This window comes from Entelurus aequoreus, linkage group LG05, assembly GCF_033978785.1.
Source record: "Entelurus aequoreus isolate RoL-2023_Sb linkage group LG05, RoL_Eaeq_v1.1, whole genome shotgun sequence".
Classification (NCBI taxonomy): domain Eukaryota; kingdom Metazoa; phylum Chordata; class Actinopteri; order Syngnathiformes; family Syngnathidae; genus Entelurus; species Entelurus aequoreus.
Genome location: NC_084735.1, coordinates 60,237,756 through 60,256,853, shown reverse-complemented (window position 1 = coordinate 60,256,853; position 19,098 = coordinate 60,237,756). Strand labels below are relative to the sequence as shown.

The 19,098-nt window shown below is 39.0% G+C and overlaps 1 protein-coding gene across 5 annotated transcripts in view; it reads right to left on the bottom strand.

Moving 5' to 3' along the window:
• Positions 1-766: 766 nt before the first annotated feature.
• LOC133650827 (carbohydrate-responsive element-binding protein) overlaps positions 767-19,098 on the bottom strand; it is a 92,334-nt gene continuing 74,002 nt past the window's right edge. For 3 of the 5 annotated variants that reach the window (XM_062048502.1, XM_062048503.1, XM_062048505.1), the window contains 2 exons: positions 12,146-12,275; positions 6,603-8,608 (listed from right to left, as the gene is read on the bottom strand). In XM_062048502.1, coding sequence (XP_061904486.1) covers positions 8,448-8,608; positions 12,146-12,275 — 291 coding nt within the window. In that variant the 3' untranslated portion in view covers positions 6,603-8,447. Of the gene's footprint in view, positions 1,005-6,602; positions 8,609-12,145; positions 12,276-19,098 lie in introns of those variants that run through there. The other 2 variants (XM_062048504.1, XR_009826317.1) reach the window with 2 other exon arrangements.

Here is a 19,098-nt window from a genome sequence, read left to right as displayed (position 1 = left end):
CCGATTGTCCCGGAGGCAGAGGAGGAACAATGAAGCGGCAGCAGATGATATAGAGATCACGACATAAACACAAGAGATAAAGACATAAATAGAACATCCAAAACGATAAATATAATATAATATACTGTATAAAAGATGAATAGAGCGGATCTGCACGACGAGCATGTCGCCTTGGCTTTTGTTGACCGAAACGAACAACGGAGGATGCTAACGTAGATATGCTACGGTAGATACGCTATCGTAGACAGGCTAACATGCTTCAACGTGCTTGTTCCCCAAACAGAGGAAAAAGAGTGAGTTGTTTTATATGTCAGCTATTATCAACTTGATCTTAATTCCTTTCAAATATCTTACCTCTTCCCGGAGTCTTCAGCCCCGTAGGTGTCAAGCGTCCCCAGTTGATGTGTATGTGATGCTAAATGTATGATGCTATATCTTCGATGCTATATATTTGATGATGTATTTGCTGTCCCGGGCTTCGGTGCTGATTAGATCCGTTAGTCCGTCAACAAGATCAGTTGTTTGCTCGCCTGTGGTGCTGAAGTGGACAGCTCACCGAGTCATGGCTGATAACATGACGGACTGGCACACAGCGTCCTCTGTCGACGCGGAGTTTGCTTTTTTATTTTCTATATATTAATTTAAAAAAATATATTAACAGTATTATTGGAACGCACACCCATTTTATATCAATACTACAAAACAGTAAGATGAACTGTTTACATAAGAATGGGGTTTCTAGTTTTTAAAATAACTTTATTGGAACACACACACAATTTACACAAACAATACAAAACAATAGTCGTGAAAGGAATGAGATCGTTGGGAAGATATGGAACATGAGAATCTTTCATCCCACCATTTAATTCAGAATATTGTCATGAAGTTACTTTACAAAAAAATGTGTGACTGCTAAATTACATTTATTCTTAACAATACAATAACACTTATTGTCCTCCAGGGGGCGCTGACTTCAAGCGCCCTCCAGATTGGCTGCTGCTACTCTGCGGCAAAAAAAAAAAAAAAGAATCAGCGCAGGTGTGCGCAATCAGCTGCGCTTGTCATGGCTGGCAGAAGACGGGGGCAGACTGAATGCAATAGCAACGCACAAACCTTCTTTATATCCACTGTGGGCGGTCACTGTGGGGAGGTAGCACTGCAGCTAGGGAGGAACGATCGCATGTGACTGAAGTTACAAACTCGACTCTTGACTTGGACTTAGATCAGACCTGGGCAATTATTTTGACTCAGGGGCCACATTAGTTGGTAAAAATATATCTGGGGGCCGGTGTGTGTTATGTGTATATACTGTATTTATATATATATATATAACCCTGCGAGGTGGGGACTTGTCCAGGGTGTAGCCCGCCTTCCGCCTGATTGTAGCTGAGATAGGCTCCAGCACCCCCCGCGACCCCGAAAGGAATAAGTAGAAAATGGATGGATGGATGGATGGATGGAGATATATATATATATATATATATATATATATATATATATATATATATATATATATATATATATATATATATATATATATATATATATATATATACATACAAACCCCGTTTGAGTTGTGAAATTGTGTTAGATGTAAATATAAGCGGAATACAATGATTTACAAATAATTTTCAACCCATATTCAGTTGAATATGCTACAAAGACAACATATTTGATGTTCAAACTGATAAACTTTTTTTTTTTTTTTCAAATAATCATTAACTTTACAATTTGATGCCAGCAACACGTGACAAAGAAGTTGGGAAAGGTGGCAATAAATACTGATAAAGTTGAGGAATGCTCATAAAACACTTATTTGGAACATCCCACAGGTGAACAGGCAAATTGGGAACAGGTGGGTGCCATGATTGGGTATAAAAGTAGATTCCATGAAATGCTCAGTCATTCACAAACAAGGATGGGGCGAGGGTCACCACTTTGTCAACAAATGCGTGAGCAAATTGTTGAACAGTTTAAGAAAAACCTTTCTCAACCAGCTATTGCAAGGAATTTAGGGATTTCACCATCTACGGTCCGTAATAACGTAAGCAGCTAAGCCTGTGACCTTCGATCCCTCAGGCTGTACTGCATCAACAAGCGACATCAGTGTGTAAAGGATATCACCACATGGGCTCAGGAACACTTCAGAAACCCACTGTCAGTAACTACAGTTGGTCGCTACATCTGTAAGTGTAAGTTAAAACTCTCCTATGAAAGGCGAAAACCGTTCATCAACAACACCCAGAAACGCCGTCGGCTTCGCTGGGCCTGAGCTCATCTAAGATGGACTGATACAAAGTGGAAAAGTGTTCTGTGGTCTGACGAGTCCACATTTCAAATTGTTTTTGGAAACTGTGGACGTTGTGTCCTCCGGACCAAAGAGGAAAAGAACCATAGGTGCAAAGTTGAAAAGCCAGCATCTGTGATGGTATGGGGGTGTATTAGTGCCCAAGACATGGGTAACTTACACATCTGTGAAGGCGCCATTAATGCTGAAAGGTACATACAGGTTTTGGAGCAACATATGTTGCCATCCAAGCAACGTTACCATGGACGCCCCTGCTTATTTCAGCAAGACAATGCCAAGCCACGTGTTACATCAACGTGGCTTCATAGTAAAAGAGTGCGGGTACTAGACTGGCCTGCCTGTAGTCCAGACCTGTCTCCCATTGAAAATGTGTGGCGCATTATGAAGCCTAAAATGCCACAACGGAGACCCCGGACTGTTGAACAACTTAAGCTGTACATCAAGCAAGAATGGGAAAGAATTCCACCTGAGAAGCTTAAAAAATGTGTCTCCTCAGTTCCCAAACGTTTACTGAGTGTTGTTAAAAGGAAAGGCCATGTAACACAGTGGTGAACATGCCCTTTCCCAACTACTTTGGCACGTGTTGCAGCCATGAAATTCTAAGTTAATTATTATTTGCAAAAAAAAAAAAAGTTTATGAGTTTGAACATCAAATATGTTGTCTTTGTAGTGCATTCAATTGAATATGGGTTGAAAAGGATTTGCAAATCATTGTATTCCGTTTATATTTACATCTAACACATATATATATATATATATATATATATATATATATATATATATATATATATATATATATATATATATATATATATATATATATATATATATATATATATATATATATATATATATATCCCAGGCACACATACAGCAGAATGTGTGACACTTTTTACAGCTAAAATATAGTGTCAAAAAACACACAAACTGCAGGATATTTCCGTGTAAGAGAGGAGTGACTGATGAATGTGTGAAAATATTTCCCGGTCTTATTCTTATATTTATGAGTTTGTCTGTGTGTTTTTTGACACAATATTTTAGTAAAAAGTGTCACACATTCTGCTGTACATGTGCCATACATATATATATATATATATATATATATATATATATATATATATATATATATATATATATATATATATATATATATATATATATATATATATATATATATATATATATATATATATATATATGTATATATACTGTATATCAGTGACGTGCAGTCAGTGGAGGCAGGTGAGGCAGGGCCTCATGTGCCATAATGGAAAGAAAAAAATGTAAAAAGAAAAAAAATGTATTAAATTGTTATATGTATCCAGTGATTATACTATAAAGTTATTTTCCATTTAACTTCACCAGTTTTATATTATTTTTATTCAAAATCGCTGAATTTTCAAATTTGCCGTTCAAATACTGAGAAGAGACGGTGCGGTGATCAGCAGCCAGTTGAGGTACGTCACTGTGTTGTGCCTCAACATGGATTGCGGACTCGGCTAACTGCTGGCCTGCTGTGCAGTGAGACCGTATTGCTATATGAACTATATTAGACATTTCCATAGTTTAGTTAGCTGAGGTATATAATGTACAATGTATTTTGTCAACAACTGTATGTGTGTAAGTATTTCTTGTGCTGAGCAATCATAAAACGGCTGCAAAAGACGCACTGGCTGAGGCTCGCAGTAATCCCGCCTCCTGGTGGTAGAGAATGCACCCCCGCCGTAGAATGCACCCCCTTACGGGAGTGTTATATCAACTAAAGCCCACACTTAAACTTTCCACGTGCAAGATTGAATCTATTTAAACAAGTTATTTAATAAGCCAAAAAGGGCAAAAACAATAATGTTCGTGTTGGAGGAGTTGTGAATGACCACAGGGCCACAACATTAGGTACACCTGCAGACTGCAGCACGGATTTCATATTTCATTCATTCACAACTCCTCCAACACAAACATTATTGTTTTTATACTTTTTGGCTTCTTATTAAATAACCTTTTTAAATATATTCAATCTTGCACGTGGAAAGTTTAAGTGTGGGCTTTAGTTGATTTAACACACCCGTCAGGGGGTGCATTCTACGGCGGGGGTGCATTAATCCAGCACAACAGCGGCGCATGGACTTCATTTATAAGTAAAGGTAAGACCATAATAACGTTTTTTTCATTAAATGTGCTTTTTTGTGTGCTACAGTTTGTATGTGTAAAGTTAAAGTTAAGTTAAAGTACCAATGATTGTCACACACACACTAGGTTGTAATGAAATTTGTCCTCTGCATTTAACCCATCCCGTTGTTCACCCCCTGGGAGGTGAGGGGAGCAGTGGGCAGCAGCGGCGCCGCGCCCGGGAATCATTTTTGGTGATTTAACCCCCAATTCCAACCCTTGATGTTGAGTGCCAAGCAGGGAAGAATGCTGGTATGAGCTTTTAAACATAACCCGTTAACTGCTGCCAATCAAATGGTGAATAAGATACTCTTTAGGGTTCATATGTTTGTAAATCTGACTGTGATGAAGTCAGTGCCTCACCAACCATGAACCTCACCGCACGTCACTGCTGTATATATATATATATATATATATATATATATATATATATATATATATATATATATATATATATATATATATATATATATATATATATATATATATATATATATATATATACATACTGTCGTTGTCAAAAGTTTACATACACTTGTAAAGAACATAATGTCATGGCTGTCTTGAGTTTCCAATCATTTCTACAACTCTTATTTTGGAGCACATACTTGTTGGTCACAAAAACATTCATGAAGTTTGGTTCTTTTATGAATTTATCATGGATCTACTGAAAATGTGACCAAATGTGCTGTGTCAGAAGTATACATATAGCAATGTTAATATTTGGTTAAATGTCCCTTGGCAAGTTTCGCTGCAATAAGGCGCTTTTGGTAGCCATCCACAAGCTTCTGGTTTAATTTTAGACCACTCCTCTTGACAAAATTGGTGCAGTTCAGCTAAATTTGTTGGTTTTCTGACATTGACTTGTTTCTTCAGCATTGTCCACACGTCTAAGTCAGGACTTTGGGAAGGCCATTCTAAAACCGTGATAACAACATCCAAACTTTTTCCACACATACAAATAAAAGATGCGAGCACTTTGTTACGTTTTGTACATTAAATATGCTAAAACAATGCATGTCAATATTTGATAACAGAAGTTCTTAACCTTTTTCACCTGGAGACCCAACGTTTTTAGCACAAATAGTCACAATGAATGAGTAATGTTATTCAATAAATACATGTAACCTACTTACAGTTTACCTGTAGGTGTAAACATTGTCAAATGATATGAAACCATGTGTTAATCACAAAGATTATTATTTATTGAACAGATAAAGCTGTGCATACATCATGCCAACATGGTTGATTACAAAAATAAACACTAATTAATAGTCAAAAATACAGCAAAAAAAGGGACTCATAAAAGCATATACGTACAATTATTAACTATCAGGAGTGTGTATTTATGGACACATCAAGCATCACATATAATTATTAAGTATTACATAATTAATACAATTACTCATCATCATGTGTGCCCTTAAAGAAAGCGCTTCTCCTTCTTCTTTTCATGTGTCACTCAGTCAACTGACACATTACTGCCACAAGTGGTGGAAAAGTATGACAATAAGTCAGAGTCGTGTATAAAGAAAGTATGGCCAATTCGGTTTCAGGCGATTTCCTCAATGATTGGTCAAAAGGCACTCATGTAAAGTACTATCTATGTGACCCCAGGGCGCCATGACTGCTACTAACTTTGAGCTGATGCTGTGTTTGCGGTATTCCTCTTTACTTTTTCGATGTGTAAAAATGCCCTTTTGTGCAACATGGGGCTGCGCCACCCACGAAAATAGTGGAAAGCTTTTACGTTGCTTTAACCCAAACCTGGAAATAAAAACGTATGGAAAGTGCTATAAGTTAAGTAAGATATGAGCAAAATGAGGGTAATAAGTTATTTTTTGGTCGTACTGTGTATTCTTTTTACGTTTATTGCGCCTTCAGGTGCGTTTTTAGAGTACATGCTGGTCACTTAACACTGCAGGAATGTAGCAGCTAGGCTGCAAAATAATACTTTCACAAAATAAGAGCATGTTTAATTGTAAGTTATTGACCTGTAATATGTTTAAAACTATACATAGACAAATCATTTTGGTTTATTTTGTCAGACAAACTGAGGTCCAAACGACAGCAATTGCATGCATCTGGGCACAGCCGCACACGTCTTTGATAGCAGTCATGGCGCCTGTTGTTTAGTTGGCCTTTATCTCTTTATACACGACTCTGCAGTAAGTAACACATTACTGTCACTAGTGGTGAAAAAGTGTATTACAAGTGACACATAACTGCCACAAGTGGTGAATAAGTGTATTACAAGTGACACATAACTGCCACATGTTACAGAAAGGTGTATTACAAGTGACAAATTACTGCCACAAAAAAAAAGGTGGTGGAAAAGTGTTTTGTATGAAGAGAGTTTGGCCAACTAAAAAACAGGCACCATGTTTGCTACCAAGGACATGTGTGGGTGTGCTCGGAAGCATGCAATTGCTGTTGTTTTGACATTGAGTTTTCAATACATCCATCCAAAACATGCTTTTATTTCACCAAAGTAAAATGTTGCAGCCATATTTGACACACTCTGCTGCTACATTCCTGCAGTGTACGTAAAGTAATACAAAGAACCTCCTACACGTATTACCCTCATTTTGCTAACAAAATTAGCTTTGGACCAACAATCACAGAGAAATTCTGAGTTTTCCCCATATTTCTGCACAATAACTCAGATATGGTAACACTGGTGAGCACAAGAGAATATGGTGCGATTTTTAGTCCAGAGCATATTTTGCATTATTCATTATTGACATATTTCTTGCCACTTTATGTTGTATATTTTTATGAGACATCCAGTTCATTTTATCATCTATTACACCCCAAATTTGGTTTATTTTGCTGTTGCAATGTCTACTCTGTCTATTTGTGTTTGAATTTCTCTTCTACTGTTACTTAATAGCAATATTTAAGTTTCACTGAAATTCAAATATTGTCTGTTTTTGTCAAATTATCCTTTAGTTTGTTAATTTATTCTGTTTGTATTTGTAAAAGCTTCTGTGTTCTCTCCTGAACAAAATGTAGATGTTGTGTCCTGTGTTTACCTCGCACAAGACGCTGTAATTGGTAGGTGTCTAATGTTGTTCGCTGTACTTGTCTTCTTTCTGGGTTGTGAGAAAAGCGATGAAAAGCTTTCCACAAGTTTCGCAGGTGGAGCGGCCCCATGCTGCTCCACCTACGTTGAAAAAGTAACGAGGAAGCTTTGCAAACACATAGCATCAGCTCAAAGTTGGTAGCAGTCATGGTGCCCCTTAGTAGCTTTTTGACCAATCATTGGGGAGATCGCCTGAAACCGGGTTGGTCATACTCTCTTTATACGCTCTATTACAACTAAAACATTACTGCCACAAGTGGTGGAAAAGTGTATTACAAGTGACACATTATTGCCTCAGGTGGTGGAAAAGCATACTAGAACTGACAGAGAACACAACTGAAGAACAAATATTTTCGGTGGCCCTCAAAGGGGCGCTTGTGGCCCAACAATAGAGGTTAAGAAACAATATCTGAACAAATCATTCACATCTTAGCTTTGAGTTATTGATTTAAGCAAATGGGTGTAATATCAAATGATATATTCCCTTAATGAATTAGGTTAATTTTAAAATACATTTTGATAATTAGGGGTTCATAATTGACCAGCTAAGGGCTGACAATTGCCTCAAATCCAGGCTAGACTAGTCCAATACGTATATATCTTATTCTCATTCATTAAATTCTCAGTTATTTTAAACCTTTAAAGCAAAGTATTGTTACTATTATTATTTTTCCTATAGGTTGCACTTCCCAAAAGATTGTACCTTGTGGTTAACAACATGAAATTGTATGAACAATTGGAGTAACACTCAAAGGACAAACACAGTAAATAGTAAACATTCTACCTGCTGCAAATATACAGTAAGTTTAAGTTGAAATGTTTTGTATTTAATAATAAAAAAAAAATTACTCCAGTGAAACTTAGCAGTATTGAGAGACTGTCTTTCAGTCACATGTTGCGTGTGTTGTCTAAAAGAGGCTGCATGGAATCATCCAGGGCACCATCCGGTGCACCCTGGGTTACGGCAAGTGTGGCCTGCTGTGGTAGGAGGGATGGGTCGGTCAGGATGGACGTGGACGTACTCAGGAGACAGAGTGAACTCAGGACCACTGCAGTTATCATTTGTAGATGATAATTATGTGTACAAGAAATGTAAATGTTGACCACATTGATATGAAAACATTTTCAGTCAATGATGATTGTATTATATGTTGTATTTAGGGTTGTACGGTGTACCGGTACCAAAAGCACTGCGGCCTACAGCCTTTGAAAAATACCAGTATTTTTCCTCATCCGCATACTGCCGTGCTGCCGTGACGTTGCTGAACCGAGGAGCATGTTTATTGCGTTAGCGCGCGCACCCACACAGAGCGCACAAGAAGAAACATTTATGAGAGGAAAACTGGCAAATAAAGTGTGGTATACTGAATACAATTGTTATTGGGGACGGCGTGGCGAAGTTGGTAGAGTGGCTGTGCCAGCAATCGGAGTGTTGCTGGTTACTGGGGTTCAATTCCCACCTTCTACCTTCCTAGTCACGTCCGTTGTGTCCTTGGGCAAGACACTTCACCCTTTGCCTCTGATGGCTGCTGGTTAGCGCCTTGCATGGCAGCTCCCTCCATCAGTGTGTGAATGTGTGTGTGAATGGGTAAATGTGGAAATACTGTCAAAGCGCTTTGAGTGCCTTGGAGGTAGAAAAGCGCTATACAAGTATAACTCATTTATCATTTATGTTGTAAACGTGTTATTATAAGGTTTACCCAGTAGAGGGCGAACTAGCCTTTTGCTGTCTACTGTAAGCTACTGGATTGTTCAGAGCTAGAAGAACCGAAGGTACTGAAGAAATGTGTCGGTACCATGCTTACATTGGACTGAGAATTACATTTCTAACTAAACTATGGGATGTTGTGCCAAGTTATTTTGGTCACGATGCAACATAAAGGCAATTCCACTTGTTAATAAAGAGGCGGCATGAAGCGTTGTATGAAGGTATTTGGGCTTCAAAACTATCGATCAAGGTGATGCTTTAAAGCAGGCCTGGGCAATTATTTTGACTCGGGGGGCCAAATTTAGAGAAAAAAATGTGTCTGGGGGCTGGTATATCTTTTTTAGGGACACTAATACAAAACCGATTGAATGCTAAAAACGTTATGACAGACCGCCTTTAAAAACAGAATGGAATTTTAAGTTTATTTTACTGAATGAGACACCCAGAATGTACATGAAAATAAAGAGTGTGGGGTTTACAATATTAACTATGACCAATAAAATACTGAATATTGACAACATATGAACGTCACACCTAGGGTTGGGTATCGTTTGAATTCGAACGATTCCAATTCCGATTCCGATTCTTTGTTTCGATTCCGATTCCTGACAATTCTCGATTCCAATTCTTTTAAGCGGCAGGGTCAAAAAAAAGTTTAGGATATTTTAAATGAGCTAGCTAACCTACAGTCTTTCTGAATTAAATAGTCTGACATTCTCCATCAATTTTAATTCTATTAACTTTTTATGAACTTTACTATAAATTCCTCACAGGGCTGTTTTCAACTAAAATATATATATCAAATCTATGAACTTGAATATAAATATTATAAATTATGAATACATTTTCCCAGGGGTACACTTTCCTCAAGAGAGCTTTATTTTTGAAAACCTCATGAAAACACATTTACACACACAAGTGTATGATGCTGCAGGTACTTAAAAATGTTACCGTGCTCCCACTGATGGGCTAACCTGGCGCAGAAAAGCAAATAAACAATAAGAAACAACTTGCAAAACCCAGTCCAGAGTAGCAGCAGGTACAGTATAAAATCAGAGACAGTTCTTGTTTAGGAAAATGACCATATCCGCCTTCTCAGGCAGGATGCGTGAGCGTTCTGGACAGATAGTGTCTCCTGCTGTGGAAAATACACGTTCGCTGGGTGTGGAAGAAGCTTGAACGCATAAATAGGAGAAAGCGCGATCTGACAGCAAAGGATAAGTCTTTTGTTGGTTCCACCGGACCACCACCATGCAGCAGGGTCGTCAGACATAAGTATCGGTGGAACGTCCTGGTACATCTGCAGCTCTCTCTCTCTCTCCACTCTTTTCTTGATGGACATGGAGCTCTGTTATTTTGCGGTTATTTCATTTTTTTTTTTGTAAAGTAAAGCCACACTTTCGACCGCCGACGCCCGCTATCCATGCTTGAGCTTGACTGACTCGCTCGGCTATGCTAACACTTCCGGCGGTGGGCGCTTCTTCGTTGGTGCTCAGCGGCTTCTTCTTCCGCTTCGGCGGACATACTTTTTTTTTTTTTTTCCGGTCGGCGGACTGGGTTTCGAAAATAGGAATCGAAATTTAAACTTTTGAACGGTACCGGGAGAATCGGAAAGTTAGTCCCGGTTCCAATCGATACTCGATACTCGATACCCAACCCTAGTCACACCCCCTCTCGATCGACATATTTTACAATCAAGCGAAACGTAACAAAAATGCAACAAACACAGCAAAATATGAACGCGAAGGGTAAAAAAAACACATACAATCTGATATATCTGATACATCATGAAGCTTTAGAACTTTGCTGTAAAAATCTTCTTCCGCGTCTGTCCCTGACACCCGCATTTCAGGCTGGCCGCATTGGAAACACTCTGTGGAAACGCTCCCTATCCACACTGCTTGGTGCCTCGTCTGAGCTGCTGTGTCTTAGATGACCATAGAAACTAATTACATGACCATAGTAACTAATATATCATGCAAAAGGGCAAATTCCAACCATTGAAATACTTTGTATAGTTCAAGACTTAAGGTCATTTTAAAACATCACTGCCCATCTTAACGGCAGCTACAGTTTCGATCTTAAAGATCTAAAAAAAATATTTTGGAATGTCCTGCGGGCCAGATTGAAAATCTTAACGGGCCGCGTGCGGCCCCCAGGCCTTAATTTGCCCAGGTCTGCTTTAAAGCGCCATGCTACAAGCAGTGCTTTAAAACGTGATTCACCAAAGGTGGCAAGACCACCTGTGCTTCAAACTTAGGTAAAAATGTAAAGAAAAATAATCCAGACCTGCAAAACGGGTTTAAATGTAATATAGTTAATATGTTGTGCACATACAGATACATAGACCCGCACACAGCTGCTTGGTTCGATGCCAAATAATTGCAAGTGAAATTACTGAATTTTGTAACACATTGCTAAAATGTTTGTTTTACCTGCTACATGTCTTATGTGTGTACTTTTAGCCATAGTATTGATTTACTAATTATTGTATTTGTCTTAAAGCACAGACCAAAACTGCCAACCATAAATCATGAAGCATTTGATACTATGTCAGTAAAGATTTTAATTCTATTCCAACCTAATCCTAGATTATGGCAGACTATATGTAAAATATAAAATTGTAAATTGTTCTTTGAGTGCAAAACGAAAAGCCCAATGTGTTTAATGCCTTTTATTTTTGTTTTAATCTTCTAAAATTGTTATTTGAGTGCAATAGGAACCATAATGTATTGTAAGATTTTTTTTATTAAAATGTGCTCCCCTCTATTTAAAAAAATATAGAAAAGTATCAAAAAATATCGAAATACATTTTGGTACCGGTACCAAAAATATTGATATCGGGACAACCCTAGTAGTAGTAGTATATCATACTTACTGGGTCTGAGGGAAGGCAGTGAACAGTGTTGGTCCAGCCAGGACAAAGTGGACTGACACAGTAATTCCACACTGGCAGTGGACACCATTTCATTGTAGGACTCAAACAGCGGCTCCATGATGACGCTGAACTGACGCCAAGTTAAGGACATAATTTTCATTTGTGCTGCATCAACTTATTGATTTGCATTCTCACATGGAACATATATTTGTTCTGATAGGAAACATCACTGTTTAGACACGATATATGTTAAATATGCAACTTTGTTTTATTGATATTATACATAGTGCTGTTAAACAATTTTAATTTCTGATCACATTAATCACAGGGTTGTTGTGGATTCATTTAAATAGAATTAATTTTTATATTGTATTAATACAGTTATACGTGTACACAATAATAGTACTTGTATAAACTGTACATTTATACACTCATATTGCATGTATAAACTGTACATTTATACATGTATACACTAACACTACTTGTATAAACTGTACATTTATGCATTTACACACTAATACTATTTGTAAAAAGTGTACACTTAGACAGTACATGTATACACTGACACTTCTTTTATAAACTGTACACTTATATATGTACACACTAATATTAGTTGTAAAAAATATACATTTATAAAGGTCAACACTAATACTAGTTGTAAAAAATATAAATTTATAAAGGTCAACGCTAATACTACTTGCATAAAGTGTTTCATTATACATGCATACACTAACACTATTTGTATTATCACTAATTCACATTACCACATTGTTACTTTAATATATCATGATGGCAAAGAAACAAGTAAAGTTGCTTTAATAAATGTATCAATAGCTGGCCTAATAAAAAGTAGATTGTAGGTGCAATGACTATTTGACTATTTTTTGTACTTTATAAAATGCAGCAACACTGGGATGGCTCTAATCAACTAAGATTCCAAATAAGTACTAAATAGTGTGTAAAAAGTATAAAATCCTATAAGTGGGCATTTTGCTGGTGATCTACTGAGATAGTGTGTTCATTTGATTACAAGCACAAAAATGGTGCAGATCAAGATATATAAATGAGGATTGTGTGTGAAATAACTGCCGTCACCACCATGCAGACACTCCTACATGTAATGTTTTGTCATGTTTTGAAACATGCAGCACACCACTTTTTATGGACAATTTGGAAAACACTACTGCAGTGTGATCTACAGGATCATATACCTCTTAGCACGCCAACGGTGCGCTCTGAAAGATGCTGGCACTAACTGTGAAGGTGCTGCAATGATCTCGACGCAGGAAAATTTGTGTTGCAAGCATACTTGCCAACTTTGAGATCTCAGAATTAGGGAGATATTCAAAAGCGGTGAGCCTTGTGGTTTTCTGACCGTTGTGTGATTATAACCGTTCAGCCACCGTGTTTAATGGAGAAGTCAGAACTACAACATTTGCAGGCAGCATACCCAATCCCCTTCGAGCTGTCCTGGATGAATTGAAATTATTTTTTCCAATAAATTTTAAACTTGCACACGTATTTCCTCTTCTTACTCGCTATGTCTGAGATAGGCCTGAGCCGATAACTAATTTTGCTCAACCATATATTGACCTACAAATTATTGCCGATAAACAATATTATTGCCATTATTAACCAAATTTACCACTTATGTAACGATAATACATAAATAGTGCATGTATATCCTTTCAAACGCAATAAACTTGTATTGCTCGTATGTTTTAACCTTGTAATTGAAATGTAAACTTTTAAATCTCCAAGTTAAATAAAACAATTAACACTAAATATACTTTGTTAGCAACATTTTTCACTCAAATAAAAATCACGACCAAAATAAATAAAATATGTTAGGAGGGGTTGGGGGCCCTCCAATGTACACAAGCAAAACAATAAACAAAATGGCTGCTTAAAGTATTGACAAACAAAGTTGCACTTCAATATTGAACATGTACGCGAGGTAGAGTTAAGTAGAGTACCCTAAAATTGTGCTCAAGTAAGAGCACTGTTACTTTATAATAATATGACTCAAGTAAAAATAAAAAGTATTAAAAATAATTACTTGAGTAAAAGTATGTTAGTATTCCGTGAGAAAACTACTCAAATATTGAGTAACTTGTGAGTAATTTCTGATCTATTTAGTAGCTATTTTTTAATGGTTCTTGAACAATAATTGTAGTCAATTTGAGCGTGCCTGATGAAACATAAAATTCATATTCAATGTATTGCAGAAAGTTTTTTCTAGTCGGAAGTGGAGTTATTGTAGGCTGAAATGTTAACATTTCTACAGACAAAGATTACCGCACATGATATAAATGTTTTTTTTACTAGTTTGAAAGTAGTCATTGAAGATTTGTGTGCTTTGTCTGATGTCATGTCACTTTTTACAGTCAGTATGTTTTAATGCACTAATTTAAAGTCTGATTTGTCAAATAATTTAGTGGTTTCTATTTTCACACCGACACGTGAAGTTGTAGTTCCCATGCTCTTATCTCTAATGTGACTGTTAGCCATACACAGTGTGCCTCTCTACACTAGGGAGAGATGGTGGTCATTTCAGCTTGTTTAGCTATGTGGAAATGTAAATACACTATAGTAGAAGAAGACAATGCTACATGCTAATAAGCTAGTGCTAGTAACTTTCAAGCTTAGGATATAACAGATAAGTAAACATTTCCACTGCTATTTGGTGTGGTTATGTTTTAATGTGGTTTTACATGACACTTGTGGTTAGAGACATTCAAAAAGAAGACACTTTTGGTCAACTGTTTTAGGAGGTTTCTGCTTACCAGTTGTCTCAAACAGTCGGGATGTACTGGTGTCATGTCACGTAAATAATTCATTTGGGAACATTCTGACACTTGTTAAACAAGTAAGTTTCTATTTTATCATATCACTGGCTTGTTATTCCTAGCAAGACTGTTTGATTGGTGGAATGGGGTCAAACATCACTAAAGCTTACGTTGGATTGGCGAAACGGAGTCATGTGACAGTGCCTTCCGGAAAAAGGCTCGCTGACCAATGAATATGTGTTTGCAAGCCCTACTCAAAAGATTATGAATGATTGTATAAATACATTTAACGGTCGGAATGAAAATCAATATAACGGAGTAAAAGTAGTGTTTCTTCTTCACAAAAATACCCAAGTAAAAGTAAAAAGTAAGTTACATTAAAACTACTCTGACAGGTACAATTGTTTTCAAAAATGTATTTAAGTAAATAGTTTGAAGCACGTTTTAGAGATGCTAGTTTTAAAACAGTATTAAATGGCAGCATGTATTTGGTTATGTATTCAACCACACTTTTTGTGAGTGCGGGCTAAGGTTGTGTGGTAGGGCAAAAAAAAAAAAATCACGATTAATTTTTTCATATCATCCAATCTCGATTAATATTACTTTTTTTTTATGTTTTATTAAATGGCTGATTGTCCTGTGCAGTATCTTATAACATACATTTCAGTCATGTTGACAGAGGTAATATAGGCTAACAGCTGACAACTGTCATTTTTTCATGTCTATAATTATGCTTACTAGAGATGCGGTAGAGATAATCCATGTTACGGTCCATACCTGGTTTTAGGGCCTTTTTTGGTATGTTTTGTGGGGGTAAAAAAACAAGTTTTCTTCCTTTCTAAGTTATTTTGTTTTGTTTTCTTGACATTACAGAGTTTCTTTGGTGTAGTGAATACAATACTTTTTTTTTTTTCCAAGTTAAAAATTACATTTATTATTTTTTTTAAATTTTTGTATTCAAATTCTGTAGCTTATATTTAATAGAAGTACTTTGAAGTGCACTTTGAATTTGAGGTACAGTTAAATAATGTGTGCCAACACATAAAATGTGGTACATGATTATTTCAGGAACAAAATGTTTTTTATCCACAAACACAAAAATAATTTGACCAAAAAGTGTCAGAGTTTTTTAGTATGTGTTATTTCAGAGGAGTTGAATCTCTGCAGACACATAAACAAAACGTCTGATTCAGAAATATTTAGATCTAAAATGCCTTTGTTTATTCTCCCAGTCGGAACCAATACAGTATAGTTCAGTCACAAAGACATGCGAGTGCTTGCGAGTCCGCTATCAGGGCAGGATTACTGTGCACCACAACGTGAACTCAAGCAGTCAGTGAGACTGAAGTATCTGCTCCTTCAAAATGTTGTGTTTCAACTTCTATACTTCTATGCTAGTGTCAGTCATATTTCTTTATTTTATTCTTCTGGGCTGCACTTCCAGCTGTGTAAGGGGGAAGAGGCACATCACTAATTGGACATTCATTATGTCGTGACGATTTATAAATGGTTGATTTATATTCATTATGTCGTGACGAGTTTGACTTTTGCAACAGTGGAATGGGAGGTCGCGCACACACGTACAAACACACGGGAATGAACACAAACACAACAAAATTCACAGACACACACAGTATCAAGGTCAATAAAGGCAGATTGTTCCGTGCATGATCAATCATTGTTGCTTTCCTACTGTTTACTACTGCGGTATCTTCTAACATTATTTTCTATAATTTTCGGCATGCTTGATCAGGGTAAAAATGATAACAACTGATCACTGTGATCAAACTCAAATTAATCGCGATCAACGATTACGATCATATCATCGCCCAACCGTAGCGCACACTATTTTGTACCTTGGAACAAACGCGCACAGCTGCTGACATGATGTGTTTTCTTCTGCTTCCGGGAAATTTTCGGGATGGACACTGAAATTCTGGACTCTCGCGGGAAAGTCTGGAGGGTTGGCAAGTATGGTTGTAAGACTTCCCACCATTTGTGCGTAACTGTGCCAGTTTGCACAATCATTCATAACGTGCTAAATGTGGACGCAAAATAGTTTCATCCATCCATTCATCCATTTTCTTCTGCTTATCCGAGGTCCGGTCGTGGGGGCAGCAGCCTAAGCAGAAAATCCCAGACTTCCCTCTCCCCAGCCACTTCGTCCAGCTCCTCTCGGGGGATCCCGAGGCCTTCCCAGGCCAGCTGAGAGACATTGTCTTCCCAACGTGTCCTGGGTCTTCCCCGTGGCCTCCTGCCAGTCGGACGCGCCCATAACACCTCCCTAGGGAGGCGTTCGGGTAGCATCCTGAGCAGATGCCCAAACCACCTCATCTGGCTCCTCTCAATGTGGAGGAGCAGCGGCTTCACTCTGAGTTCCTCCCGGATGACAGAGCGTATCTCTAAGGGAGAGACCCGCCACCCGGCGGAGGAAACACATTTCGGCCGCTTGTACCCGTGATTTTGTCCTTTCGGTCATAACCCAAAGCTCATGACCATAGGTGAGGATGGGAATGTAGATCGACCGGTAAATTGAGAGCTTTGCCTTCCGGCTCAGCTCCTTCTTCACCACAATGGATCGATACAGCGTCCGCATTACTGAAGACGCTGCACCGATCCGCCTGTCGATCTCACGATCCACTCTTCCCTCACTCGTGAACAAGACTCCTAGGTACTTGAACTCCTCCACTTGGGGCAAGATCTCCTCCCCAACCTGGAGATGGCACTCCACCCTTTCTCGGGCAAGAACCATGGACTTGGACTTGGAGGTGCTGATTCTCATCCCAGTCGCTTCACACTCGGCTGCGAACCGATCAAGTGAGAGCTGAAGATCCTGGCCAGTTGAAGCCACCAGGACCACATCATCTGCAAAAAGCAGAGACTTAATCCTGCAGCCACCAAACCGGATCCCCTCAAAGCCCTGACTGTGCCTAGAAATTCTGTCCATAAAAGTTATGAACAGAATCGGTGACAAAGGGCAGCCTTGGCGGAGTCCAACCCTCACTGGAAACGGGTCCGACTTACTGACGGCAATGCGGACCAAGCTCTGACACTGATCATACAGGGAGCGGACCGCCACAATCAGACAGTCCGATACCCCATACTCTCTGAGCACTCCCCACAGGACTTCCCGGGGGACACGGTCAAATGCCTTCTCCAAGTCCACAAAGCACATGCAGACTGGTTGGGCAAACTCCCATGCACCCTCAAGGACCCTGCCAAGAGTATAGAGCTGGTCTACCGTTCCACGACCAGGACGAAAACCACACTGTTTCTCCTGGATCCGAGGTTCGTCTATCCGGTTCCCCTTCTTAAAGAGAGGAACCACCACCCCGGTCTGCCAATCCAGAGGTACCGCCCCCAATGTCCATGCGATATTGCAATGTCTTGTCAACCAAGACAGCCCCACAGCATCCAGAGCCTTAAGGAACTCCGGGCGGATCTCATCCACCCACAGGGCCTTGCCACCGAGGAGCTTTTTAACTACCTCAGCAACCTCAGCCCCAGAAATAGGAGAGCCCACCACAGATTTCCCAGGCACCGCTTCATCATAGGAAGACGTGTTGGTGGGATTGAGAAGGTCTTCAAAGTATTCCCTCCACCGATCCACAACAGCCGCAGTCGAGGTCAGCAGCACACCATCCTCACCATACACGGTGTTGACAGTGCACTGCTTCCCCCCCTGAGGCGGCGGATGGTGGTCCAGAATCGCTTCGAAACCGTCCGGAAGTCGTTTACCATGGCTTCCCCAAACTCCTCCCATGTCCGAGTTTTTGCCTCTGCGACCGCTGAAGCCGCACTTTGCTTGGCCTGTCGGTACCTGTCCGCTGCCTCCGGAGTCCCATGAGCCAAAAGGACCTGATAGGACTCTTTCTTCAGCTTGATGGCATCCCTTACTGCTGGTGTCCACCAGCGGGTTCTAGGATTACCGCCACGACAGGCACCAACCACCTTGCGGCCACAGCTCCAATCAGCCGCCTCGACAATAGAGGCACGGAACATGGTCCACTAGGACTCAATGTCCAGCACCTCCCTCGTGACATTTTCAAAGTTCTTCCGGAGGTGGGAATTGAAACTCTCTCTGATAGGAGACTCTCCCAGCAGACACTCACAATGCGTTTGGGCCTGCCAGGTCTGTCCGGCATCCTCCCCCACCATCGGAGC